This window comes from Mixophyes fleayi, chromosome 9 (genome assembly GCF_038048845.1).
Source record: "Mixophyes fleayi isolate aMixFle1 chromosome 9, aMixFle1.hap1, whole genome shotgun sequence".
In the NCBI taxonomy this organism is placed as follows: domain Eukaryota; kingdom Metazoa; phylum Chordata; class Amphibia; order Anura; family Limnodynastidae; genus Mixophyes; species Mixophyes fleayi.
This window is the reverse complement of record NC_134410.1, coordinates 68,299,916-68,317,781: the sequence shown is the minus strand read 5'-3', so window position 1 is coordinate 68,317,781 and position 17,866 is coordinate 68,299,916. Positions and strand designations below refer to the sequence as shown.

Here is a 17,866-nt window from a genome sequence, read left to right as displayed (position 1 = left end):
TGGCGGCTTCCACTCAGAACCATCAGTGGCGACTGCCGGAACTCGAGACAGTCGTGTTCACCCTAGTGGGAACTCCACCCAATCTGGAACCGTCAGGGACCCTGCCGGAACTCAGACTGGGACACCCAATTGGAAACACGGGATGCACCCCTGGAACTCAAAAGGGCTGTGCTGTACTGCCAGTGAGGTGCCCAATCACTGCCTCAGGAATTCCTTGTAACCCCAGGAATGTACATGACGGGAAGACTACCGTGTGTCCTACCCTCACTGCAGGTGTGCTCTAACTAACTCCTTGTCCCCACAGACACAGAGAATCATAGGATTACAGTAAGGAAACAAGTGCCTACCTTTAATGGGGGCTTGGCGTGTTGCACCTGGAAAGAAATGTACACAGCACAACCAAACAATACACAATGCTGTATTTCACCACACAGGCTCAATAACACGTTGCTACTGTATATGGAAGGCTGACAATGGAAGGCACTTACCTCTACTACCTAACCAGCCGGTTATGTAGAACAGTAACAGGAGCCTTCTGCTCAATTGTTATCTCAGGTCTATTGCTTGACATTAACCCTTTCGTGCCACACTACACCTCTGGGTCTTGTGCCCTATTCTAACTCAGGGCTCTTATGCCCTCTTTATTGGGCCTGGTGCCCCTAACTATGGACTTTGAGCCCAGCTAACTATAGGGCCTTGTGACCTGATAATTCCCTACCTATATCTTTCTGCACCAGGGCCTTGTGCCCACTATCTGTTGCCACAGGCCTAGTGCCCAAAGTGGCACAGGTCCCTTATGAAGAGAATAGGAGTGCGGGCGGGAGCCTGGGAGAGATGGTGCCCAGAAGGGCCCTACCTGTCTCCTCAGTCTTCGGGGAAACGTCATAAGGCATCGACGGAACGTGGCATGGTGACACAGCTAGCCCTGATAGGCTCACCGGGGCAGCAAATATTCAAACAGCCGGGAGGTGAGCCCTGATTGGCTCACTGACCCGGCCGGACAGGAAACAGCGCTGCCGCTGCAGGGACAAAGGACAGCCACGGGACCTTGTCCCACAGGGTAAGTTCTCCACATAGATTTCTTCAAATTTTCTATAAACATGCTACACTTTTGTTTTAATTTTCTTCTTCCTGCTTGGAATGATTTTTTTCTGTACATAGCTAAAAACCTTGTATATTTAAAAACTCCTTTCATATCTCTCTCTCCCTTCTTGCTCCAAGCTGAGGTCCTTCAGACTGTCCTGGTAATTTTTGTGATGTAGACCATGCACCATTTTAGTAGCCCTGCCTTGCACAATCTGTAATGTATTATCATCCTCCAGAGCTCTAGACAGTATTCTAGATGTTGTCTCATCAAAAAACTCTTTGGTGACATCACCATCTGTCTCTTTTTTTCTGCTATCTTTTCTCTTCCTATGCAACCTGGCATCCAATTGGCCTTCCCCATTGCTACATTGCTTTGATGCATTGTTTGCCTATCTTTAAGGCACCTGAAGTAGCGAGTGCTAAATACTTTTTCACCTCTGAAGTTGTCGTTTTTGTTTTGTAAATACTATATTTGTTAATTGTATATTCAGAATTTTTGAGGGTCCAAGTACATGATTATGCATTTTTGGCATTAAACTATAGGTGCAACACTCTTGATTATTTCTCTAATTTACCTGTATCCTCAACTGGTTTCATCACCAATATGGTTGACGATTGTATTCAATTTAATATAGCTAAAAAAAACTTCTATATATTCAACCAATATTGTATCCACTCCCCAGTATTCCAGTTTATTAGTGCCTAATATTTTACTAACATCTACATATACTACATTTAACCTGAAAACGTAATCCCTGTCTATGACTTGTATTGATGTGAAGGATGCCCCTGGCTGCCATAGCTGCAATCACAGGGAGTACTTTCTGCATCGGCTAGCTGGTGGGTACAGGCAACCAATACCAGAGGACTACCCCCCTCCCCCCTACCCTTCCCGATCCAACACCAACCTTCCCCCTACCCCTGAATACATGGGTGTTTAACACAATCATGATGTGGAATGGACACTAATGTGTGTGTGTGTGTGTGTGTGTGTGTGGTGCAATAACAACAATATTGGGCGCCAGGCCATCTCAATTCCAGAACAACAGCAACTTTCTTACACTCCGCCTTCTCCTTCACCTGATAAGTATAACAGTTGCAGATACATTTCATATGACAACTCCAACTCCTCCAGCACACACTTAGAAGCAATAAAACAGTTATGGCAGTTCACCTACTCAATGTTATGTGTAGTTCTTACACAGCATCAGTCAGAGCTCATCATGTACACAGACAGACAGTAGGTATGGGTCCGAGATTCTTGCACTCTTCTTGTGCATTCTACTCCTTACATCAGAGAACCTCCTCTCCAACTTTAGCCACATTGCCTTCATGCAGTAAATCCCCCTCACAGTATGGGGGTACTTTTCAAGGGGCTTTCCTACTGTGGTTCTTCACTATCCAGGAACCTCTCTTCATCCCTCTACTGAAGCTGATAATAACTCTTTAAGGAATACTTCCAGATTACTTTCTGGTATTTCCCATCCCAGCTTTCAGGGATTCTTCCACTACAGATTTGCAGCCTCTCAATGTCTCACAGCACTCCCCAGACTGCAGGGTCCAACTATACTGCTGTACATGAAAATCTCCCTCCATTTATGGGCACAGTAAATCTCAGTCTCCCATTGCATCCATGAACCCTTTCCCAGGGTGCTGACATTCTTATTTACTAAATCCAGAGGCTCTAATTAATGAGGCTTTCTCCCCCCCCCCTCCCATGCACACAAATGTTCTTCTGTGGCAGCTGCCCAGCTCCACACTTACCCCTTCCCACGGTATCTGTCTGCCATCTGTTTATGCCTCTCTCTCTCCCCCCCCCTGACTGGGGACTAAAAAATGGCTACCTTCCTCTAATGCAGGAAACCAGAGTCTTAAATAGTGGGGCTAGTATAGCCAGCGCTGGTGTTTTTGTGCTGCATGCGGGCCTTAAAGCCCATTCATGCTGCCCGTGTCTCATAACCGGAAAATGAAGAAACAGGCGAGCGCATGCACCAATGTTGCAACATCACAGACTAGCTTAACTCTTAAGCTGACTTGACTTTATCACGTAACTAAAAGTATGCAGTCTCTCAGAACACTGCAGTGTTTTTGTTTTGTTTTTTTTTACAAAAGATATGCATATAGGAATTAAGCCTTTTATTTTAAAATGTTATACGACTTCGTAATTTCAACAGACAACTTTATTGGTATTATTTTTTCTTTTATATAGTGTTAAATTAACATACACTTGTATTTTACATGGTGTGGTTGTAAATGGTGCAGTCCTATAATCTCTATAATACGTTCCCTTGAGGCGCTTGTTCACAGCTTCTCAGAAAAGTTGACGATAAGCAACAACAATAGATGGATCATGTGACGGTTGTGGCCAGTATCTGCAAGCGACATGTTCCTGGAAAGGTAGGAGGGAAGGCGCCAGTACTTCAAGGAAAAAATAATTACTATCAAAACAATACTGCACAATGTTAGTTCCGGCTCATTCCATGCATTCGCGATGTATCATGTAGCACGTGGCAGTCATTCTGTATTAAATATATGCATAATTCATGTACGCTTGACAACAGTTTATTGTTTTATGCAACTGGTGATTACAAAGAACAAATATCAGGCATTTCACGAACATGTCCTATACATGAAGTCTCTTTTGGGGAGTACGTATATTTCAGAGCAATTTTTTCAAGTATGGAGCATACAAAAATGAAGAATAGGACAAACATTTCAGACGAGCATCTTGAAAATACTCTTCGCATCGCTACAACCTCTATTAAACTAGATGCACTGGTGTCGAAAATGCAGGTTTAACTGTCACATTAAAAATGGCATGTTCTTAATTTTTTGTTTCAAACGTAAATGTTTTATTATTCTACTCATGTTTTTTTATTATTATACTTTATTACATTATTACATTTTATTATTTTACTCATTGGCAATATGGATTACATTGTGGTCATAAATAAATATTAAATTCTATATGAGCCCTTGACAAGTTTTTTTTTGGGTGATGTGGTCCAAAAGAGCTAGAAGATTGGACACCCATGCCTTAGATTGAAGCTCTTTGTATCTGCATTGCTTGAGATAGCAAAATCTGGCAGATCACCTTTTATACTTTAATAACTAACCTATAAATATGTTCTGCAGCAAGCCTAAAGAGTCTCAGTCATTTTCAGTGCTAGAAACCCCATTCCACAAATCAGTTTCAGAGTAATTAAAAGCCACTATAATTAAAGCATTGGCCAGTCATAATCGCATTATACAAGGGTGCTTATAACATACTCCAACAATTATCTTGTTAGTTCGTATTACCTTTTGAAGCTCCATCCATAATATTTCAGCACCATCAAATGTTTCATTAGAAATAATTGCTTCTAACACAGAGGCACATACTGCACAACCTTTTCTATTCGCCCTATTCCTCCCAAAAAAATGTAAAACTATGAGTATTAACAGCACAGTTTTGGCTGGATCACTTTAAATAAATTAGAACACTGCACTAATTATTTAAATATATTTATACAATAAGTTATGTCATTGCAAATGTACTGATTTTTTGATATTGTGTATTAGAAATGTACTATTTTCTGAGGTATTAATTTCTGATGCAATAGGCATATGTTTGAGGACATCTGTTGTGTAACTTAGAGAGGAAATCCTCAGTTAAGTTAATTAGGCCTTTTGATGTATGAGTGTCCAACACTTCTTTTTCATCTGAAAGCACAGCAGGGGGCCGTTACCTTTCATTCTCTGTGTTAGAACCTGTCCGAACAATGTAAACAGCACGTGATGTGAGAAATCACAGTTTAGTATAAATTTTGATAAGTGTAAATTGCATTTAAAATCCAAGTTTAAAGAACATCTCACATCCTGATGTTAATCTTTGAATTACATATTTCAGACTTTTTGGGGCCTGGTCGGAAAAGGGGGCTGGTTTACTCCCTGCCAGGCTGTGTCCAAAACTGTATAAAAACAAGCACTGTTTGACCATGTATTATTATTCCATCTGTACCTTTCTGGATGTCACTAGTACCTCAAACTATTATATGTAATTGTCATTTTAGGACTTCCTGAACTAATAAACATCACTGCTTCAGGAACCTGCTTTGATGCCTTCTTACCTGCTGTAATTCCCGTGAACTACAGATTAGACCAAATTTAATCTGTTATCCAGCTGGGACCTAGCATTCCAGTACCAACGCTCTGTTTGCTACCTTACAGCTCTGGTCAGTGTGATAGGCCAGGGGGAGCCATCCACAGCAACCCAAATCTAAAGGAAGAGGTCAGGGGTACAAGCTCAGGTGCCCATTGAGGGGGTACACCAGCAGCGAAAGTTACCCAGAAGGTAGCAGTTCTAGGCGCCAGTACAGGAGCCTAGTGGTGGCAGCAAGCTCCTCCTATTGCGACAGGAGAAGCGCATTTTGGATAAAGAAAGGGGATGGTGGCAAGGCAAGCCCAGACGTTCCCCAACACAACAGACAGGGTGGCATAGGAGGTCCGTCCTGTCACAACAGTCATTGGAGTTGTCCAACAATGCTTCATCAGCACTAATCAAATCATAATGTTCATCAATTGCCAACAGTTTGAGCTCTACCATTTTGCTTGCCAGACTTCTAGCATGTGTGAACACACACTTAAACCTGCATTACCATCTAATACTAATTTTCCCCTAGCCCTCCATGGAGTCCAGTAAGTGCTAAATGGAGTTGTTTTTTCTAGGGTTCGTCTTGCCTAAAAAAACAGGGCAGTTTAACACTGTGGAGGAGGAGTTTGAGGACCAGTCTGTAGATTGTGATTTATGATTGGTCTTAGTACTCAAGTTGCAAACGTAAAGGTTTGCGGCCTAGATGGTAATACAACTTAAAGCTTGTCATTAGTCTGTAGATTTCGATTTTTTTGCTTTGTTTCTAATTTATAAATTAAGTTTCCACCTTCTGTATTTAGCAGTAACCGATGAATCTAACCTGTCTGCAGTCACAACTCCCCCTATCTTCTTCCACTGCACCTACTGCTAACCCCTGTTCACTGACTGACATATTTAACTAACTCTTTCCTAACCTGCCCCCCTCCCCCTCAAACCTAATTAAAATACGCTACTAGTCTTTACTCTGGCAATTTATACATGCCTAAAACAGAAGGGATTACTCTTCAGTGTGTCCCTTTCCCTGCAAGAGTTAAATAATTAATAAGTGGATATTCTTGTCTTAGGTATACTATTTCTGTGGAAATGTAGAGATATATTTGGAGGTGAGAGGAGGAGAAGAAATATAGGAAAAGGTTCAATTGCCGGCGATGTGGTGCGTGAACACCGCTCTGCGCACTTTGCCAGCAATTACAGTAGGAATCTCTGCTCATTTTCCCTCACTCCTCTATAGGGTGCAAGGAAAAATAAGCAGAGATTTCTGTCAAATCTCTTCAGTGACGTGACTCACAGACGTTCCAAAGACCCCTTGCGGACCTTCCAAAGACACCTCATGGCTAATTGAATTCCCCCCTCAAGAGTCTATTTATGTTTGCTTTTGGTAACCTTACAAGACATGAGCCATACTTCCCAAAATTTCAAATGTCCAAACAGGAATAATTGAAGTAACCGATCAACAGGATCTTACATACTACATACAGAAATAGATTATATTATATAAACTTAACCCAACTGTCACACGTTTGTAACCAAATTTCTCTGTTGGATCTGAAGTATATATTCCTATGAATAGACATCCGCACACACACACAGTAAAACTGTCCTATTGGCTCATAAATGTATGCAAGTACCCTTACTATACATATAGTTACTGTTAGGAGCCGCGACCGGGATGACGACCGGGACGTCACTTCCGGGGCTCGTCCCGGCCGTTGCTTAGACAACGGTCGAGGCGCTGAAAAAGACATAGCGCTGCGTCCTGGCAACGGATAACAGCTGGGCGCGTGCGCAATTAAAGAAACTAGCCTGTGGGCTAATTAGGAATAATTTATTTATTAGGCATAGGCTGGGGGCGGTTTCAGAGCTAGGCTCTGATTGGTCACATTGAGTATTTAAGACAGGGAGGGCTTAGCCTCCCTGACAGTTATAGCTTCCAGACTTCTGTGTTGCTGCCTGCTGCTGTGCTGTTGGTGTTAGCCTTTGGACCTCTGTTTGCCGTGTATGACCCCTGCCTGTACCTTGGACTTCTCTTTTTGCCTGTGCTCTTGACCTTCTGGCTTGAACCGCTGATACTGCTGATTTGCTCGTGACCCCGACCTCTGGCGTGTTTTCTGACGATTCTATCTAACCAGTGACCCCTGACCTCGGCCTGTTCTTTGGATTCGCTGTCTGCCATAACCCTCTGCTCCTGGGTTCTCCACAGCTGGTACACATCACACGACCATCTGTTAGTCTGCGGCTAAGTCTGTCCCCACCACTAGGGGTTCCAGTGAACACCAGACTTTCAGAGCAGACTCCGGGTGTTGTTGTACTGGCTGGAGGGGTTCCTGACATTATAACCGGCCATAATCTTTGGAGAATTCGCTTCCATGGATGATAACGGGGCGAATCTTTCTCCAGCCCAAGTTCTGGCAGGTCAGATCCAATCCATCTCACAAGTGGTCCAGAATCTGGTTCAACGTCTGTCTGCTCAGGAAGAGGCCACCAGAGCCACGCAAGTCCAAGTCCAGCAAAACCCGTCGGCTCCTGCCGTGGAGCCCAAGTTGAACTTGCCGGATCGATTCTCTGGGGACAGATGTCTTTTCCGTAACTTTAAGGAGAGTTGTAAACTTTACTTCCGTGTCCGACCCCGCTCCTCCGGCTCTGAAAAACATAGAGTGGGTATAGTGATTTCGTTGCTTCAGGGGGACCCGCAGTCCTGGGCCTTCAGCTTGCCTTCTGACAGTCCTTCGCTGAGGTCTGTGGATTCTTTTTTCGAAGCCCTAGGCCTCCTGTATGATGACCCGGATCGGGTAGCTTCCGCTGAGGCCCACCTCAGATTCCTAAAACAAGGCCGATGTTCTGCAGAAGAATACGCTGCCGAATTCCGGCGCTGGTCCACTGACAGTGAGTGGAATGACCCAGCTTTACGCAGCCAGTTCCGTTTGGGGTTATCAGAGCAAATAAAGGATTCCCTGGTACAGTATCCTTCACCTACTTCCCTGGAGGGACTTATGCAGCTCACAATCAAAATTGATAGACGCCTCAAGGAAAGAAGAGCTGAGAAGGAAGCACCCACTCCCAGTACTTTCCTTTCTGTGCCTCCTTCTAATATGGAATGTGTGGAACCTATGCAGCTAGGCGCCTAGCGCCTCTCTCAGGAAGAGAGAACTAGTAGACGCACCTTAGGCCTCTGTCTATATTGTGGAACCAAAGGTCACCTTCTGCGCTCCTGTCCCAACAAGTCGGGAAAAGATTAGGCCTAGAGAAGGTGGAAGAGATTCATCTAGGTCTGCAGTTCATTTCTTCCAAAAATGCATTATTAGTTCCCGCTCATCTTTCCTGTGGATCACACTCCTGTCATTTCAGCATTTATTGTTAGCGTTGCCGCAGGCAACTTTCTGGATATCAGTTTTGCCAAGTCCATTGGAATCCCTTTCATGAAAATGAATTCCGCTATCACTGTCTATGGTTTGGATTGGGGTCCCTTACCCGTAGGCAGGAATTCCTTCACGACTCCGTCATTACAACTTACAGTTGGGTCTCTTCATTCCGAGACCCTGTCACTTCTCCTCATTGATTGCCCTTCCGTTCCACTAATTCTGGGTCATCCCTGGCTCCACCTCCATAATCCAGTGATTGACTGGAATCTTGGAGAAATTACTCGGAGTACTCACTGTTCTCAAAATTGTTTGGCCATGTCTCTTCGGCTCCTGCAGCCGCTACCGGATCAACTGCCTTCTGCATATCATGAATTCCAGGACGTGTTTTCCAAGATGGCGGCTGATTCTCTACCTCCACATAGAGACTTTGATTGTGCCATTGATTTACTTCCAGGATCCAAGTTGCCCAAAGGAAGGTTATACTCCCTTTCTGGCCCTGAAACTAAGGCAATGCAAGATTATGTGGAGGAAAACTTGCAGAAAGGGTTCATCAGACCTTCAAGGTCTCCTGTAGGAGCGGGTGTTTTTTTCGTGTCTAAAATGGACGGTAGTGTACACCCGTGCATCGACTTTTGTGGTCTGAACAAGATCACCATCAAAAACACATATCCGCTCCCGCTTATCTCTGTCCTGTTTGACCAGCTGAGGGATGCTACCATTTACACCAAGATTGATCTCCGTGGCGCCTACAATCTCAAACGCATCAGGGAGGGCGATGAGTGGAAGACAGCCTTCAACACTCAATCTGGCCATTATGAGTATTTGTTCATGCCCTTCGGCCTGTGTAATCCGCCTGCAGTCTTCCAGGATCTCATTAACGAGGTTCTCTGTGAGTTCCTGGGTCATTTCGTGGTAGTATATCTGGATGACATCCTGATATATTCTCAGTCTCTCCCTCAACAACGTAATCATGTCAAACAGGTCCTGCTTAAACTCAGACAGCATCATCTTTTCGCCAAACTTGAAAAGTGCGAATTCGATGTCAAGAAAGTGTCATTCCTAGGATACGTAATTTCTCCCGATGGATTTTCTATGGATCCTAGTAAAGTCCAACCCATCCTGGAGTGAGTACGTCCCACGAATCTGAAAGCAATCCAAAGATTCCTGGGCTTCGCAAATTACTATCGGAGATTTATTCAGGCTTTTTCTGATCTAGTGGCTCCCATCACTGCTCTTACCCGCAAAGGGGCGGATCCCTGTAATTGGTCACCGGAGGCCATTGCATCATTCGAACCTCTTAAGAATGCGTTCACTACTGCTCCGGTCCTCAAGCATCCTAATCCGCAGTTGCCATTTATTCTGGAATTGGATGCCTCTGAAGTAGGCGCTGGTGCTCTCTTATCCCAGAGGGACCCTGGTGATCATAAACTGCATCCGTGTGCCTTCTTTTCACGCAAGTTTTCGGCTGCCGAAGTCAACTACGATGTGGGCAATCGGGAACTCCTAGCAATCAAGTGGGCGTTCGAGGAGTGGCGTCACTGGCCTGAGTGAGCAGTTCATACAATTTCAGTCTTCACTGATCATAAAAACCTGTTGTACATTGAGTCTGCCAAACTGTTAAAATTCAGAGGCCTTATTCTTTACCCGTTTCAATTTTGTCTTAACCTACAGACCTGGTTCTAAGAATACAAAGGCGGATGCTTTGTCCAGGAGCTTTCTACCTCATCAACTACCCACTGGTGAACCACCACCTATAATTCCGGCTTCTATCATTCACGCTGGGTTGACCCAGGACTTAGTGAACATCACACGTCAATTTCAGAAGATAGCCCCTGCTGAAACACCTGCGGGGCGCCTTTTTGTGCCAGTGCATCTTCGTAGAGCTGTCCTCTCTGAGGTCCATGAGAATAAATCGGCCGGGCATCCGGGTATCTCTAAAACCCTTGAAAGCCTTACATGTTCTGTATGGTGGCCTTCACTGTCCTCTGATGTTGAGAGCTTTGTCCGCACTTGTGAAGATTGCCCAAAAAAATAAAACCTCCAGAATCTATCCTTCAGGTCCACTTATGCCTTTGTCTACGCCTATGAAACCCTGGACACATCTATCAATGGATTTTATTGTGGATCTGCCATTTTCTTCAGGAAACAACACTATTTGGGTACGTATAAAAATAGTCAGGTTCTGGGCGCTTGTAAAGGAAAGATATATCAATTTAATATGGATAGGTCCACAATACGCTCCGGCCGGAACGAGACAGCTTAGATGTGTTAAACAATTAACATGCATCAATTGACACTGCCGAAAACAATGATAATGGTAAAAAAACACTACAAACTCAGTGTGATTGCAAATATGGTTAGAGTGCACTTGCAAGCTATTAAAATATGAAATGACAATTGATATGAACCGCAAAAAGAAAATGTAAGGAAATATAATGTCCAGAGTTGTAAAATAAAAATGTTGGTGATGATGAAAAATGCAAGGAAAAATGAAATTGGTAGCCGTTACTCACATGAAGCAGGGATGTCTGGCTGTCTATAATGCAGACAGGCACTTAGTAGCGGTCCCAGAGTCTGTGCTGATGAGGTTAGATATTACGTTGATTTCAATGATAAAAAGCACCCAGCAGAATGCCAATTATTAAAACAAGAATGAGGAAGAAAGTTCTTCTAGTTCCTAAAAGGAAATCCTCTCCTTCTTGTTGAAAGAAAAAATGATCCCGCTCAAATAGCGTGTGCACGCTGCGGGATATCTCCGTGTTGAGATTAAATGTATGGATATCAAAATGCCTCCAATAATGGACAGGTACCCAGCAGAATATAGGTGGTGATGATCCAAATGTAGTCCTCCTAATCCCCAACGTAGTCTCTCTCTTTCTCATAAAGTTGAGGCTAAACAGGGGAAGCGGTAGTGCCGCTGCGGATGAGCGCATACACGCTACAGGCTGGTCTCCGATGTGGATGTCTGTATATGGTAATGTAAGATGCTAGCAAGTTGAATAAAACTGAGTTGAGGGACAGTCACCAACGCGTTTCGCCCGGTGGCAATGGCCAGTGGGCTTCCTCAGGGCGAAACGCGTTGGTGACTGTCCCTCAACTCAGTTTTATTCAACTTACTAGCATGCTAGCATCTTACATTACCATATACAGACATCCACATCGGAGACCAGCCTGTAGCGTGTATGCGCTCATCCGCAGCGGCACTACCGCTTCCCCTGTTTAGCCTCAACTTTATGAGAAAGAGAGAGACTACGTTGGGGATTAGGAGGACTACATTTGGATCATCACCACCTATATTCTGCTGGGTACCTGTCCATTATTGGAGGCATTTTGATATCCATACATTTAATCTCAACACGGAGATATTCCGCAGCGTGCACACGCTATTTGAGCGGGATCATTTTTTCTTTCAACAAGAAGGAGAGGATTTCCTTTTAGGAACTAGAAGAACTTTCTTCCTCATTCTTGTTTTAATAATTGGCATTCTGCTGGGTGCTTTTTATCATTGAAATCAACGTAATATCTAACCTCATCAGCACAGACTCTGGGACCGCTACTAAGTGCCTGTCTGCATTATAGACAGCCAGACATCCCTGCTTCATGTGAGTAACGGCTACCAATTTCATTTTTCCTTGCATTTTTCATCATCACCAACATTTTTATTTTACAACTCTGGACATTATATTTCCTTACATTTTATTTTTGCGGTTCATATCAATTGTCATTTCATATTTTAGTAGCTTGCAAGTGCACTCTAACCATATTTGCAATCACACTGAGTTTGTAGTGTTTTTTTACCATTATTATTGTTTTCGGCAGTGTCAATTGATGCATGTTAATTGTTTAACACATCTAAGCTGTCTCGTTCCGGCCGGAGCGTATTGTGGACCTATCCATATTAAATTGATATATCTTTCCTTTACAAGCGCCCATAACCTGACTATTTTTATACGTATCTAACATTGTTGGGAGTTTAGGGGTCCCCCATACACTCTCAGGTTCGCATTTGGCTGCTTCATATATTTGGAGGAAGCGCAGCCTATCCCTCTTTTTCAACACTATTTGGGTGATAGTGGAACGGTTCAGCAAAATTTCCCATTTTGTTCCATTGACCAAGCTTCCTAGCGCTCAGGATCTGGCTGTGCTATTTGTACAGCATGTCTTTCGTCTCCATGGCTTACCCACTGATATTGTTTCGGACCGGGGTTCCCAATTTGTTGCCCAGTTCTGGAAGTCCTTCTGTAGTCTTCTGGGGATTAACATCAGTCTCTCCTCAGCATATCATCCTCAATCCAATGGGCAGACTGAAAGAGTGAACCAATCATTGGAACAGTTTCTACGTTTCTACACTACAGAGTTTCAAGACAATTGGTCATCATTGCTTCCGTGGGCTGAGTTTGCATATAATAATGCATCTCATTCCTCCACCCAAACCTCTCCTTTTTTCTGTAACTTTGGCTTCCATCCAAGATCCAATTCCTTGTCCCTGCTCAACTCTTCTGGCCTTCCGGAGATCCGTTCCATGGCTTCATACCTCAAATCTGTTTGGAAAAAAGTGCATACTGCATTAGTACGGGCCTCTTTCCAGTCTAAAAAATTTGCAGACCGTCATCGGAAGGACTGTTCATTTAAGGTAGAGCAAAAAGTCTGGTTATCCACCCGCAATATCAAGCTCAAACAGCCCTGCAAAAAACTGGGCCCTAGATTTATTGGCCCATTCCTAATCACCAAACGGGTCAATCCTGTCGCTTTCAGGCTAAAGCTTCCTCAGTCACTTAGGATGGCAAATACTTTTCATTGTTTTTTCCTGAAGCCTGCTATCCCTGCACGCGATTCTAGGCTCTGTTACTTACAGAAATTTCAGCCTGTCATTCCGGAAGGTCACAAGAAATTCTTGGTGGAGAAGATTCTGGACTCCAAATGGTCCAGGGGCAAATCCATTTCTTAGTACAGAGGAAAGATTGTGACCCGGAGGAAAGATCTTGGATTCCGTGGAGATGCCTGCACGCCCACAAACTCATTGAGGAATTCTTCAAGCAATTCCCTGGAAAACCTGGATGTCGGGGTGCCTTGACCCCTCCTCAAGGGGGGGTACTGTTACGAGCCGCGGTGGTGCCCAGCCGTCGCGACTCTCTCACAGGCGTCCCGGCGTCGCTATGATAACTGGGACGTCACTTCCAGGGTTCATCCTGGCCGTTGCCATATGATACGGTTGGGACGCTGAAAGGCATAGCGCCGCGTCCCGGCAACGGAGAACAGCCGGGCGTGTGGGCAATTAAAGAAACTAGCCTCTCTGCCGGTTATAGCTTCCAGACTTCTGTGTTGCTGCCTGCTGCTGTGCTGTTGGTGTTAGCCTTTGGACCTCTGTTTGCCGTGTATGACCCCTGCCTGTACCTTGGACTTCTCTTTTTGCCTGTGCTCTTGACCTTCTGGCTTGAACCGCTGATACTGCTGATTTGCTAGTGACACCGACCTCTGGCGTGTTTTCTGACGATTCTATCTATCAAGTGACCTCAGCCTGTTCTTTGGATTCGCTGTCTACCATAACCCTCTGCTCCTGGGTTCTCCACAGCTGGTACACATCACACGACCCTCTGTTAGTCTGCAGCCAAGTCTGTCTCCACCACTAGGGGTTCCAGTGAACACCAGACTTTCAGAGCAGACTCCGGGTGTTGTTGTACTGGCTGGAGGGGTTCCTGACAGTTACATGTTGTTTTTGTGTTTTGCATTGTTTTTAGTTGAATATAGCAAGTTTTCAGATGGTTGAAGTGGAAATTTAGACATGATGGTTTGCAAAATGCAATTGAATGGCATTGGATAGTTTTACAATGAAGACAGTAAGAGAAGTGGCAGTATGACATACCACTGTATACACCCCCCACTGCGACCACTGATTCATTTGTATGCATATGTATGTGTGCTTGTTTCCAAACACAGGCAAAGTGCACATTTTGTATAAAAAAATGTAAATGGGTTAATTTGGCCACTTATAATGCACTGGCACATGTGTTCCTTATACTTGTCCTCATTTACGACAAAATATATTTTCTTGTGCCCACATATATATGTATGTACCTTGGCAAACTATCACTGAAACACATAATGTACATGATGGAGGCCAAAGAGGTAGCTCTGGGAGACACTTGTGGGGTTTACCAATACATATCTGTACAACAGACTGAAAAGTGGCAGAGTTTTGAAGGGAACGGAGAGAGTGATTTAGGTCCAAAAGAAAATTAACTTGAAGGCATGCAAAAATGTGCATTTGTTATTTTCTTATTTTGCAGACACAGCTGCTAAAAATTATAAAATGTCCCTTAAAGTAAGAAACTATTGGAGAGTATGGTAAATTATATTATATTACTGTGTGATATACATCATATTCTGTATTTAACAACAATTCCACTAGGTGGCATTTTTTCACTGTGTTTAACAAACCAATGCAATAAGGAAAACTGTTCTTAGATAGCTTGCCTTTGCCTTATCATACACACACATATATATATATATATTCAAAAATCTCTAAGGTGTCACAGTGCTCTGCAAAACAAGACAAACATAAACCAAGGACATTCAAGGCAGTAAAATGAACTGCAGACATGAAAGCAAAGGGTATGGAAGACCCTGCTCATTAGAGAGCTTACATTTGCAGTGGAAGAAGGCACAGCTGAAATAAGAGGAGCGAGTGTGGATTAGAGTGGAGATTGGGACAGCTGTGAGGGTGTATTAGTGTGAATACTTTTCTGCCAAAGTTCTACATCCTGTTCCTAACATACACTGCTCTTCCTTGCTTCTCCATTCCTATGTCCACCCTTCCGTTTTCTTCTGTAGCAGCTTATTTGCGCTCCACCAGGCTCCTCCCTACAATGATGTTATTAAATGGATCATCAGTACAATTAGTCTTTATTAAATGGGGTGTTCTGTCCAACAAACTTTTTTTTCTTTCAGATATTGACTGATATGTTGTCATCTTTTTGACATGGAGAGCTCTGCACTGCTGAAGAGCTGCACCTACAATGAGAAAGTACTTGATCACAGCCCAAACTCTGACACCCATTTGGATAGATAGATAGATAGATAGATAGATATTGTAGCAACACATGTGATTTGAATGGAATTGTACCCTACATGGGCAAGATGTGCTTTATATATAGATGAAACCATAATTTGTACACTGCACTGTGGCTTTACACAATGTATTTTGAAACTAGGAACCAGACTATAAATCTAGCAGCCAGACACATTTTAAAACATTTTCATATGGGATCAGCTCATAGTGGACCATACACATGACTTCCACACTATTAACACCCAAATTACGCCTCTTACAGACATTACACCTTCTTCAAATGATAACACTTCTACACATGATAACACTTCTTACTCCCCTTCTAGTTCCACCTCTATCCTCTTCTTTCTCAACCCACCCCTCAAGTCCATTCTCTATGATCAGTCTTACTCCGCGAACTATTTCAGCCCCCTCTTTAGCATCACCATTGCCTACTCAATTTCCTTCTCCTTCCCCTTGCTGCACTAACCTCCTCTCTTTATAATCCTCTTATCAAAATGTTCCCTTCATCACTGCCATCATCATCCAGCTGCCCTTATGGTCATTACCTTTTGCATCCATCATCATCATTAACCTCTACATTTTTTATCTGTGATTTATTCTCTTGTGAACTAGTTTACATTTCTTGCACCGGAATGCCAGACCATGCACATAGTTTTATGGGGCATCATTTATATGTCAATGTTAACACAGAGAGTAGAGAGCATATTTCAGAGCTCTCTGTGGCCGCATACAATAAGCGTTCTCCTTCAAGTGAAGTGTGACACAGCAGCGATTGGAGGAAAAGGACAAATGTTCTATTTCACATAGACTCTTTCATTTGCCTCTCTTGCAGCCTGCACACATAGGATGCCACCTGCCAAATCACATGTGACATTTCTCAGTGACGGGGATAGGAGGAGGCAGCCACACATAGGGGAAGGAAGAGAGGATATGAGGATAAGATCCGCAGCCGAATGTAGGAAGATGTCTGGTCCCAGAGGAAGGGCCAGCCACCATATACCTGCCTCCCACTAGCTCTCCTACCGGAGTACCTGGTCGGGGATCCCCCTGAGAGAGGGGGGCCTGAGGCACATGCTCCCGGCACACATCCACACCCATAATCAGGCTCTGTGTGGCTGCCTTGGATTGGTGTTATGTCTACTGTCTCTGCAGATATATAATGTATAATATACTGTACACAGATGACATTGTTTTTCTGCTGCTAGGTTTGATTGTACTACTTGTTGTTGATGGTCTGCAAAGCTACTGTCCTGCTTTTCCTTCTCTGTTTGTTTAATTCACTGTCAGTTTGTATGTTTGCTTTTTATGTATGCTAAAGTAATACAGATTGTTGCTTTATAAAAGGACTGACTGTATATGATCATGTTCGTGAAATACAAATTAATTCTTCACTAACTGCATATCACTGCTTTTCTTCCTACATAGGCTGTGTACAAAGCCTGGCTGTGCTCAGAGTATTTCAATGTGACCCAGCGACATTGTCGAAATGGCATTCCCTGCAAGCAGTACTGCCTAGAAGTGCAAACCCGCTGTCCCTTCATACTACCTGACAATGACGACCTAATCTATGGAGGGTTACCTGGCTTCATCTGTACAGGTGAGAGAGAACTAATGAGAAAAGTGTTCCTTACAGAAATAGATTCTGATGAACAGACATTACTACAAATGTATAAAATTATACGGTAACACGGCAATACAAATTCTCACGGCAAAGTGTTTCACTACAATACTAGGATTCTGGTTTAAAAGTAGTGTCAGCCAAAAGGTCATTCAAAATTGAGGCACATTTTCACCCTTCCACAGCAATGCAGAAATTGGTGGTCTTCGTTTATATCCGAGATCACATCCATTTAAGGATTGGAAGCAAGTGCCGGTTTGAAATACGAGAAGTACCAACTACCCTCCTAAAGCCACACACTAAAGTGCTACTGCTGTCTTACCTTAACGTACTTGCTCATATTCATATTACTTTTTGGTCTTATGCATGTTATGTTAGTATGTATGTTTTTAACTTACATTGGGCATCTTGCGGGACTTTCTAATCACAAGGTAGATTCTAATAGACTAAAATATGGTACTAAGGAGACATAGTTATATAGGCTGTCAAAAGGTGCAATATATTATGAAAGTATAATATGCGATAAGAGAGCAGTGAGTGTGTGACAGGTCTTTTGAACATCAGAAAAATGAAACCATCTGATTCATATTGCACCATTT

At 43.4% G+C, this 17,866-nt stretch overlaps 1 protein-coding gene across 7 annotated transcripts in view; it reads left to right on the top strand.

Moving 5' to 3' along the window:
- LOC142100743 (NALCN channel auxiliary factor 2-like) overlaps positions 1-17,866 on the top strand; it is a 471,729-nt gene that overhangs the window by 143,250 nt on the left and 310,613 nt on the right. The window contains exon 2 of one of the 7 annotated variants that reach the window (XM_075184522.1): positions 17,075-17,246. The exons of the other annotated variants lie outside the window; for them this stretch is intronic. Within the exon in view, the coding sequence (XP_075040623.1) occupies positions 17,075-17,246 (172 nt within the window). The remainder of the gene's footprint in view (positions 1-17,074; positions 17,247-17,866) is intronic. 7 annotated transcript variants of the gene reach the window in all.